A 12,242-nucleotide genomic window follows, 5' to 3' on the forward strand; every position below is an offset into this window, starting at 1 on the left:
AACTGAGCTCTGGTGTAAGTAGATGCAACTTCACTGGAATTATGCTGGCTTACACCAGAACTAAAAGTGAACATAAGTATTTATTTTTAATGCCTAAACAGGCAGAAAAGCTACCATCTGTTTATGTACTATTAAAACCCAGTAAACCTCCCAAGTTACAGAGATGGAACAAAAAATCCTTTTTATGTTGGTCAAGAGTATCTGGAGGCTTTTCTGTTCACATAGTACTTTTATCTATGGCTTGTATTACAGATGACTTTCCCACATTGTGAGTCAGTACATACTCCAAAAAGATACTCTCAGGTTTCATGTATCCAGGTAATTAGCTGAGTTTGAGTAGACTGGTAAAAACACTTGAAGGTCAATACATGACTGGCAAACTGCCTAGTTTGGAGTCAGTAAACATGCTTTTGTAAAAGTTAATCTGAACAACATGTTTCAGAGTGGTAGCAGTGTTAATCTGTATCAGCAAAAACAACAAGGATTTCTTGTGACGCCTTTGAGACAAACAAATTTATTTGGGCATAAGATTTCGTGGGCTAAAACCCACTTCATCAGATGCATGGAGTGAAAAATACAGTAAGCAGTATATATATTACAGCACATGAAAAGATGGGAGTTGCCTTACCAAATGGGGGGGGGTCAGTGCTAATGAGGCTGTAAAATAAATAAATAAAATATATATACTGCTTACTGTATTTTTTCACTCCATGCATCTGATGAAGTGGGTTTTAGCCCACAAAAACTTATGCCCAAATAAATGTTAATCTCTAAAATGCCACAACGACTCCTCATTGTTTCTTTGCAACATGGACATTGTTGTATTTAAGCAATCAGTAGGATTGGTATGCATTTTACCTGATTGGTGACAGGTTCTTAATTTTGGGTCAAGGCAAGTCTTTTTGTATCTACTACAAGGAAATGGAGACAATTAGTCTTACCAAGAGGAATGTTTGGGAAAGGAAGTGATGCTTTGTGTTGTGCAGAATTTGTAAAGTGTGCCTTTTCTGATGTGTAAAAGGAGCAAATATATTACAAGTTCTGAACCATAAAGGGATTCATCTTGCTTCCATTGAAGTAAACGTCAAAACTCCCATTGACTTCAGCAGTGCAGGATCAGACCCAGAGAACACACAGCACACAAACTATGAAAGGAGTATTTTCCCACACAAATCTAATTTTTTTTGCATATTTCTGTAAAATGAGGATTCTGTATTTAAAATGCATTTTAATAATAAAAATAATAAATCCAACAGCTTAATGAGAAGTAGATCAGTATTTTTGTATTGTTATCCGTGATCTCCTCCATGCTTGCTTTAAAAGTATTTTGTTTTTCTGCATATTTTAAATATTTGTTTTATTTCAGGGGTGGAGGAGCACTGTGATCTACAGTGAATTAAAATTTGTGTGTTTTCTGGTAGTATCAATCTGTGAATTGCATTATAAATGTGCTAAAAATTCTGCTGCTGTTTCAAGCAGTGTGAATATGTAAATTTACATCAGTTATAGAGTCGTGTGTTCTCTCATGGGCATACGTGAATTGAGGCAGTAATGCACATGAAAATAGTTATAAGAAGGCAGTCACCACATTACATGTGTTTTGCTGTGTTGCCTGCCTCTTGCATGGCAACCTGATTCTTCTTGTAAAACAGACAAAACCGAAACGGAAAACTCCCAACATAGAAATAAGTTGCAAAAAGAGTCTTGTAACCAGAGGGCTTACCTATACTAAAGAACTGAAATGGCCAGCTATTCTAAAAGGCTGCTATTGAAGTTTTATTTTCCTTTCCTGCACAAAGAAAGCTTGCAATGATTTATGCACCTGCAAGTAGTATCTTAGCAACATCACTGAGGAAATAATGCTCAGCTTTTTCTAAACACTTTTTGTTGAACATAATCATAAATTGTAAAACAAAGGGTCCAGAGCAATTTAATATAAGTTCTTCAAAGTGCTGCTTCTTATTCCGTTTATGTAAGAGACATATTCGGTGTTGAGTGTTTTTCTGGCTACAGTATGATAGGGTCAGATTACATAGTCATCCAACTATCTGTCTGGTTTAGTTAAATTAAACCTGAATTATTGCTTAACTTGATCTACACAAACTTAGCATGTAAAGTCACACTTCTTCCTCTTTAAAAGAAAATTAACCTCTTTGGCTCTGGAATCAGCTCTCATAAAGTACCCAATGGGGATTTGCTGTTACATTATGCATGCCTTGGCAGTTGATGGTACTATGGGGTGTATGTGCAATATACAGAAATACCAACAGATGACAAAAGAGAATAATTTATCTAATCAAAAACATACAGTTTTGCTTAGGAAAATAATGTGCTTTTAATCTTACCATGTGTGCAAACCCCTGCTGTATAGTCTTGTAGCTACTTATCACAGTGATGTAGGTATAGGATAGTCTGTTTAGGGATTGATTGTGGTGGTGGTGGTAGTTGTTTATAGGCTTTTATATCCCACTTATTACTATACTATCAGAACTCCAGACAAATGTTAATGTATTTACCTTATCCCTGTCGGGGAAAGGATTATCATCCCCAGTTTACCAACGGGGAAACTGAGGCTAACTAGTTTGACTTGACCAATGTAGAACCATGAATAGGACCCAAATCTCCTGCTTCACAGCCCAAGCTCTTGCCTACAAGATCATTGTTCCTTGGGCTGCAGTCCTGTAAATACTGATGCATATGCTTAATGCACATATGAGTGGTGCCATTTAATTCAACCCTAAAGCTGTTTAATTGGGACTACTCATGTGTGAAGCATGTACATAAGTATTTGCAGTACTACGCTCCATGTAGATGCTTAGCCGGGCTGTACAAAATGGCAAAAGAAAATCCCTTTTGTGGCTTTTAATGCCATTTTACTGAATGCTGTAATATCCTCTGACTTATTTCCAGAATTTTGAGAGCCCAGAAACTTTTCAGGTGGAATCATGACTGTAAAGCTCTTTTGGTCATGGAATATCTTGTAGAGGGCTGAGTAATTTGATGATGCTGAATATATGTTTTGTGCTGATGATAAACAATATATAAAGAGAGAAATAAAAACAGAAGGTTAAGTGCCTTTTCTGAACAGGAACTGTGATCCACTTGATAGGGGTGGACCTGAGAGTCTGGATTCCTGGGTCTTGACCCAGACTTGCTGTATGACCTTGTATATGTCACTTCACCTCCCTGGCCCTCCGTTTGCTGTTCGTAAAATGGGGATAATATTTACCTACACTATAGGGGGTGTTTTGAGGAATAGCATAAATAATACAGTGCTGTATAAGTACAAAATTATTGTTGTAACAGTGGCAGAGATAACGGAACTGAGAAATTTTCTGGCTCCCTGCTTCGTGCTCAGTCAACTAGATAATCCTGTTTCTTGGGCTTTGTCTACACATGGGAAATTTACCAATATTTTTCTACCAGTTCTAGTAGTGGTTCAGATGAACTGGTCTTAAAATTTGTGAGAGCAACGATGTAGACAGTCTTTTGGTATGTCTCTTTTCTCTTCCATCCCAATTTTGTGAAAACTTTGATATACAACTCACCTATTCAGAGAAATTGCTGGTGGTTTGCTTTCTGCTTAGCTCTTCAGAGAAACATAGATTCCACATTTTAGTGTATGGTAAGCTGTCATTCAAACAAACCGGAAGTAGTCAAACATCCTTTTCTCTGTTTTTAAGTCCCTTCTTAACTCTCAGCTTATACGCAATTTTACATTGAATTAAAAACACCCAAGGTAATCTCATTTTACTTAAAAACCTTTTTTCTCTTGTTGCAAATATCAGTGCATTACCATCAGCTTGCTAAGAGTCATATTTTTATTCCTGAAAAATATTCTTTGTAATTAGTTACTAAAAGAGCAGGGGAGAGTGGAGGGTAAAGGGGGCTAACTCTGAGACAAAACAGAAGTATAAAGGCGAGGTAGTGGCAGCTTAAGTTCACGTTTAAGTGGCTATAGCATGAATAATAGTAAACTAAACAATATCCCAAATAAGCAGCTTGCTTTCTTTTTTTTACATTTTAGGTGATGTATCTCCAATTCACATGAATCCTATTTCTCAATCCCAGTTTGTTCCTTTGGCAGAAATTCTTTGCTGTGCTATATCTGATATGAATGCAGCTCATGTTATTGTTACCCAGGAAACATTAATGGATCAGTTGGTGAAATATTGTCCAGGTAATATGTTGTTACTTTTTCCCTTCAGAAGCTAATAAATTGTAATTCTTATGTTGCTGACAGTGCGTATAAACATTCATTAACAATCTGCCTGAGGCTGGCAAAATGGAAGAATATAAATGAACAGGTAATGAACAAAGTAATTTATACACCCACCCGCACTATCTCTGTAACACTGTGTACAGTTTGGTAAAATGTATTTTATTTTTGTATAGAATTCTTCTGACTAAGTATCACTTTACATTGAGAAATAGAAAGAAAATATATCAGTGGCTGTATGCTAAGGAGGGAAAGCACATGAAAATAGAGAGGTACTAAAAGAGGCCAAAAAGTAGAGGTGTGTGAAAGTGTGGTTTTCCTAACTGGAGATCCTAAAGCTGTTAATCACCCTCTTTAATGGATGGAAATGTGATATTTGACTTACGTAGGGAGTGTGGGATTGGCTAAGAGGAATCCATGTTAAGGGTCTGTGGCCACAAATAAGATTGGCCTCAATTTCAGGTTTGGTGGCCAAACATTTCTTAGCCCCAAAAAGGAAATTCTAAATTCATCACTCACTCTAAATGAGCATTACTCTTTAATCCTGCATGTCTGACAGGAGAACAGTAATTTCACCTGAGCTCCCAGGGTCAGGAGCACCTGATTACATTTTTTTTTAAAGCCCCATTCTGGTGTTGGGGTTCTCCTGAGATCTTTTCCACTTTCCCCAAGAGTTCAGTCTGATTCCAGTCTCATCACTCAGATTCCTTAATTTGGCATACAGCAAAGTTATGCTGAGTTGATCAGACTCAAGCATAGGAAGTGGGTATAGGGTGTACCACACATCCAAAGTTACACAGAAAACCTCTTTCTTTATATACATTTACACATTACATTGCATTTATTATACACTGCATCACCCATTTGGGGATTGTCTTAGTCACTTTGTGGGAACTGATCGCTGTACAGCATGTTCTGTCCACCTGCTGTCCATGTTCGAGTTTATTCTTTACCTTATCCTTACACTCTTGACTTTTGTTGTCAATGGTTATCATGTTCTCAGTAAATGGCTCTTTTTATATTAGCTAGTTCATACATTTTGTCTTATTGACCCGTTTACTTATGTTAGGCTAAATATTCCATTTTCAGCCTGCTGATCTAGTTATTTCCCTAATCCTGTCTTCCAAGCCTTGTCTACATTACAGGGGAAATAATGTATAATCAATAGCGTAACTCAAATCGATGTAGCTTAGACCTATTTACCTTGGGGTCCACGCTACGTGATGTTGATGGGAAACGCTCTCCCGTTGACTCCCCCCTATTCTTCTTGATCCGGTGGAGTACGGAGTCAATGGGAGAGTGATCTGTTGTCGATTTAGCGGGTCTTCACTAGACCCGTTAAATCAGTGGCTCTCAAACTTTTGAACTGGTGACCCCTTTTATATAGCAAATCTCTGAGTGTGATGCCCCCCCATACATTAAAAACACTATTTTATATATTTAACACCATTATAAATGCTGGAGGCAAAGCAGGGTTTGGGGTGGAGTTTGACAGCTCACGACCCCCCATGTAATAACCTTGCGAACCCCCCTGAGGGGTCCCGACCCCCAGTTTGAGAACCCATGGGCTAAATCGACTGCCAACGTATCAATCGCCACTTATCGATCTCCTGGTAAGTGTAGACAAGCCCCAAGAAAGGAGGCCTCCCGCATGTTTAATTACACATGTCCAGCAGGGTGTACATCTGGTACTCCATGAAAGTTCCTTGGTCTGATACTTGTCGTCTCTCCTGACCCTTAGTGCTCCTCTAGTCCCGCTTAGCGTACAGGCTACTCTGGTAATCCATCCTGCTTGTTTGCTTGTAATGCAAAAATTAGAGGTTTCTAATGGTAGGCTTTTAGTGAGTCACCATAGATTGGGCTAGAGTCCTGCCAAGAACTTGAAATTTTAAATTGCATCACAACAGCCCCAGATATCATCTTAGCTCAGATGGAAATAACACTCTAAATACTTGTAATAAATGAAGGCATATCTAACCCTGCAGACTGCCATAGATGGTACCGTTTTACTAGAAGCTTTCATTCTCACTAAGCAGGACTGCAGGGGCATGGAATTTATGAAAAACCTAGGATGGCCCCCCAGTTTTCAGTAGATTGTAAAGGACTGTGATCCATCATTGAAAAACATTGGTAGAAATGGTAATCAGTAAGGTAAATCCTACTGGCAGTTGAAAACTTGGGTTTATTTGTATTTGATGAATTGAAGAGAATTGTGATACTGGATTTAGTTGGGCATCCTATCTCCAACAATAGCCAGTACTATTAGTCAGAGGAAGATGAAACGGTCCTATAAAGGACCATTGTGTAATAACGTGACCATAGGGAACTCTTCGTAATTGCTGTCAGTTATGGGGTGGCTGCACAGTTTGTATCTCTTGTAAATATTTTATCCTATTTAATGTAATGAGAATATTCTTAGTAACCTATACAAATGTTTAATCCCTTAAAAACAACAACAAAAAATGTGCTAAATTATGGAGGTAGGAACTAGAATCCCAATACAATACTGATTTCCATGAGCATAGCTTGAGGGGACAAATATTGCTGTTCCTAACACTTAAAAGTTCCATATCATCAGTGCATCTCCCCTCCCCCCATGGTTCCTACTAAATGCTGGAACAAATCCAACCGAGGTGTGGCTGGCCCCTTTCCTTCCTCCTTTTCAAAAGTTGGCTTATCTCATTACTCAGGAGTTGGGGTTGATGAAGATGATCTGTTGTCTGCCCCTTGCATCTGTTGTTGGTGAATTCAAAAGTTTGGCTAGTGTATCTTTTTCACTGCCCTCTATTGGAGAGAATTCATAATTGCTGTCCTTTACTGGATGTCCTATAGATAAGCCCCTTCATTTTCAGTTTAAACCGCTATTTCCCCCAAAAAATTCCCACGTTTTACAAGAAGTATTATTCATTTTTGTCTGATTTTTCACCCTACTTTTGTATCATTCAAATATATACAAAATAACTTGTTTTATTAGGAAACTACAATACATTGCATGAGATATATGTATTACAATAATACACTAGTATGTGTGTACATGCAAAGCTGCCTGTTGAAGTAAGGTGCACGCACAATAAACAGGCACGCATGCAAGCTCTGAAGTGTATGAGCATCTGAACTTATTGATGAATCTCATGCCCAGCACATACATATTTCAAGTTGCTAGCAGATAATGGTTTAAAGATTTCACACACTAAAATGGGAAGAAAATGAAAATCTGTATCAAAATACATTTCAAAACACAAGGAAATACTTGAAAGTTTGAAAAAAACAAAAACAGGAGAAAAGGATAAGTTAAGTATATGTGCTGCAAATGTTGTGGCCAAATTATTAAATAGAACTATTAGCCTATAAATATTTATAAGTCTACAACAGTAAATTGTTTATTCAAATGAAAAGTTTTATTTGGGGAGTAGAGATGTATTGTGTTCTTAAACTCAGAGGTGGCATTGTGTTTTGAGTTCTGTTTTAGTTCTGCAGCAAACCACATTGATGAATGGAATTCAAAGCATTAATCTACGGAATACTTTCCCCCCATCCTTCCATCCACCAAAATAAACCCTGATATTTATCCAGAAAAATTAAGTTTTTTGCACTGATTTTCACCTGATTTTGTTGTTGTGGTAATAAATACTGATAAATTTATGGGAAAAAATAAATAATATAAAAACTGAAAATGAAGGGTCCTACCTCTAGAAGAGCCCTTCATGTCCTTTACAGCGGCAAGAGGATTTCTGTTAGTTCTATGCATAAACTCTGTATTTATGAAGCACCAGGTACTGAGTTCTGTTCATAATTCTGCATCTGTGAAGTTTAGCTCACAGTCATGACATCTCTGTCCTGTATGCTGCTATAAGGTTTTGTTTAGGGTACTTTTTGCTGTTGGACAACTGACTGTGTGTTACTTTTTTTTATTCTGGCTCTTAAAGTTGAACACAGTGATGTCTTTAAACCATCCAGTTAAGAATGGCATCACATGATAGAAACTGTGGGAGTTTTTATTGTTGAGATTGATTTTGTACTACTCAAATTCTTAGTATGTGAGTGGTCTTAGACTCTTTTGTAAACCCTTCATACTTAATCAGTATGCCTCTTGTATGTCTCAGTGACTTCCAAATGTGTTACATTTCAGTAAATTACTGTTCACTTCTAAGTTTTCATGATTTTATGTATTAACTTATTTCTTATTAAAATACTTATATACTGTATCTTTATTATAGGTATAACAACTCCCTCACAAGAAATTCTATATAGTGTGCTTGGAACTCTAATTAGAGAAAGGAAGATATATCACACTGGAGAAGGCTACTTCATAGTGACCCCTCACACATATTTTATCACAGATAATGTCATGAAAGACCATAAGAAGTTCCTGTTAGAGGATAATTGCTCTCTACTGTCATCCACCTCTTACCTTGTAAGCATGGAGAGGTCTGCAGATCTAACAAAAGAAAATGTTCCTATGGTGTCTCATTGCAGATCCTGCCATTGTTTCCCTGCTCAGGCTATATTCAGGGAACAAAGACATCGGCAATTAATTAACCATGAACCTAATGGAAGAGGTCAAAAAGGCTCTGGTGAGTTGAAGCCCTCGGTTCAGAATCAGCCTCTCTCTACGTTAGTTGAGACTCATTCATGTGACACAACCAAGTCCTTAACTTCAATGAAAGAAAAAGAAAAATGTAAAAAGTTCGGCCTTAGTCTTTTCTGGCGTAGTAGCACATCTAAAAAAGAAAAACCTAAAAAAAAGTATTGTTTTTCTGCCCAATTTCCTCCTGAAGAATGGCCAGTCAGGGATGAAGATAATTTAGATAACATTCCACGTGACATTGAACATGAAATCATCAAGCGTATTAATCCTGTGCTTACAGTAGATAACTTAGTTAAACACACAGTACTAATGAAGAAATTTGAGGAACAGAAAAAATATATTAGCAAAGGCACCTCAACCGAAATGTTGACAATTCAGCAAAAACATATTTCAAAAGGGTCTGTTGTTAAAAAGCAAAGTAAAACAGCAAAGTATCACAGGAAAATTCAATCCAGTAAAGAAAAGCAAATAAGAAAAACCCAGAGAGAGTCTCAAATCAATGAGGTAATGTCAGAAAATGACAAACAGGAAAAATGTGCAGAGCGTCTGTCATCACATGTTACAAATGAAGTCGTAGCTCATGAACGGCTATATGAGGATGCAGCAGTTGTTAAATCCCATTTTATATATAAAAAGCAAATTAAGAATCCTTTTCAAGGTCTATCATGTAGAGAGAAACTTTCTACAAAAGGGCACAAAGGTCAGAAAAACAGTCAATTTAAGTCCAGGATTCAAAAGCAAGAATGGAATTTTCAAAGGTCAAGGTCTTTGGATTCCTCAAGAACCTTTGACCATGAAGCCATACAATCAAATGCTGAAAAATGCAGTGACAAAGCCAAGCAAAACAAACCATCCCACATTAATAATTCTTCCCTCCAAGCCATCAAAGGCCATTTCAGTGAATGCTCTAATTATCCACAATGCAGTACTTTACGAATAGATGATAAATGTCATTACTCCAGAGAGAGTAGCCTTTCTGACTATGTCTATAGAGGGACAAACAAAAAACTTATTGGAGATATTACAAAAACTCATTTATCTTACATTGAAGATATGTTTGAGTTTAAGGAAGAAATAAAGTATCCACTAAGTTCAAAAGATACCCATCAGTGTGACAAACCTGCCATCATATGTGAGCTACTAGATCAAACATCAAATCGTTTTCAGAATTTCAGTCTTTCTAATGACCCTGCTGATGCTAACCAGTTTAAACAATCTGAAGATGGTGCCACTCTAAGACTAATTACTGATGAAAAGAATGAACTAATGTGTAACAATACTACTACTAAATGGCCTGAGTCTGTTAACCCAGAAAAAAAAGGATTTATTGATGATCAGACTTTATATCAAAAAGTAGATGATTATGATGTTTGCAGCTCATTATATCTTGAGGAGGAGGATTACCCTGAATCATATCAACAGCAACTTAGCCACACCATTTCAGAAATGGGAGAATGTAGTAAGGGAATACAACAAATAAGAACTGAACTGTCTCTCAGAAACTGCGGTCTTAATTGTCATCCAGTTGAGTGCAATACTAATGTAAATCAATTAGATTATTGTGGGCATGAAGGAAATGAATGTCACAGTTTAACTGGGTCAATGGATAGCGCACAAGAGTGCCAGAAAATTGATCTTGCAGGAGAAAATTGTTTCCATGATCGGCTATCTCAGTTTGTTTACAAACATCATGACGAGGAAGTTGACCTTGCTGAACATGTTCAGGCTTTAGATATTGGTGTCAATATATTTGATTTCTGCAAAGCAAACGACGGTGACTCAGATGCTGAAACTTTGCCAAACGCTCCCAATGAAATGAGAGAGAAATCAGCATGCTTGACACTGGGGCTGCAGACCATGGAAATGAGAAAAAAAATTGGAAAAAAGCAACAGCTTTTTAATAGCGCACATACTACTGTTTCAGGGCTGAATGTCCAAAAAGAACCAAGTAACTTAGAAGGAACAGAAAACCAGAGCATTAGAGGAGACAGCGGAATTGATTCTCCAAGGTAAGAACACAAATGTCAATGATGATCTTCTATAATAATCATAATCATCATCATCATCATCAGATTTAGAAAGAATTGCTGGAATAGATAACAATTGTATTGTCATGAAGAACTGCACTGATAAATGCACTAAGAAATACCTCCAACAAGATAGTGCTAAAGCGTCTCTGGTATAAACTACACTTAACTAATATTGTATATAACAATTTTGTTTCTCTGAGGCAGAAAAATATGATTCATTCTGTTTTACAGATTGGGGAATCGATGCAGAGAGGCTAAGCATTTAGGTAGGAGACACTGTGGCTTAGTGGTTAAACACGGGCCTGGTAATTTGGAGGCTTGGGTTTTGACATAGATCTTGCTGTGTGATGTTAGGTATGTTGCTTAACCTGTGTGTGCCACAGTTATTCCAGCTGAAAACTAGGGATAATAGTTAGACTTCAAAACACCTATTTGAAGTAACTAATTAAATGTGGAAAATGTTATTCAGGCCAGTCGGAGTTGCAAATAGATTTTAAGTGCTCTGGGCTCTCGGCCCTGTGCTTGTTCCTTTATCGAGGCATCTGTAACCTTTAAGAGACTATCCTCACTTTTCATAATTTTTCACAAATTCACCATAAAAGGTCTTGTGTGAAACAAGCTTGAGTTTCACATGCTTGCCTGTGAAAAAAGATCAGGCTTCCAAATGTTAATAAAAATTTGAAATTTTTGGAAGTTTGAAATTGGAGGAAACTAATTAATTGGCAAAACACTAGTTTAAATTTTTGAGAGAGAAATTCTTCCCCACTCTATAAGTAACATCAAGGTGTCATATGATTCATGACTCTTGATATGATGGCACTGAATGTAGAGAAGACTTTTTTTTCTTCTTCTTCTTCATATCCACTATCATTTTGAAAAGCTAGTACACACTAAGGACCAAATCCTACAATTCTTATTTGTAAGAAAAGTAAGAAAAAAAATTCCTAATGAAATCAGCATGTGTTTTGCCTGAATAGGGACTATAGCATTTGGCCCAGTGTTCTTTTGGCACATTTTTGGCTAATATTAGCTGAGTATTGATAGTTTCAATTCTTAGTGGGTACTCTGATAACCCAGAAATATCTGAGGCACTAAAAACTAAATAAACTGTTTTATTTTTAGAACACAAAGTCTTGCATCTAATAATTCAGCCATTTTGGATGGATTGAAAAGAAAATGAAGTTTCCTATAGAACTCTGAAGGCAAAAATAACAGTGCAAGGAGCGGAAGGATGGTTACACAAAATACATTGCTGCAGTTAACTCCAGTCATGAATGTTTAAAGTTTCTTCTCTTACAGAGCTTTGTGAATGCTTTCCTTTGTATAATGTAAATAGCATTACTGTATATTTTTTAAACAATCAAATACATAAAGATGCATCTAAATCCATGCCTATTCTTTAAAC

General features: G+C 36.9%; 1 protein-coding gene across 2 annotated transcripts in view; it reads left to right on the top strand.

Annotated features, from left to right (window-relative positions):
* Positions 1-12,242, top strand: part of STOX1 (storkhead box 1) — a 30,811-nt gene extending 18,569 nt beyond the window's left edge. The window contains exons 2-5 of one of the 2 annotated variants that reach the window (XM_043519336.1): positions 4,028-4,180; positions 8,437-10,816; positions 11,069-11,103; positions 11,960-12,242. In XM_043519336.1, the coding sequence (XP_043375271.1) occupies positions 4,028-4,180; positions 8,437-10,816; positions 11,069-11,103; positions 11,960-12,006 (2,615 nt within the window). In that variant the 3' untranslated portion in view covers positions 12,007-12,242. The remainder of the gene's footprint in view (positions 1-4,027; positions 4,181-8,436; positions 10,817-11,068; positions 11,104-11,959) is intronic. The other variant, XM_038409898.2, reaches the window with a different exon arrangement.

This window comes from Dermochelys coriacea, chromosome 7, assembly GCF_009764565.3.
Source record: "Dermochelys coriacea isolate rDerCor1 chromosome 7, rDerCor1.pri.v4, whole genome shotgun sequence".
NCBI classification, from domain to species: Eukaryota; Metazoa; Chordata; order Testudines; family Dermochelyidae; genus Dermochelys; species Dermochelys coriacea.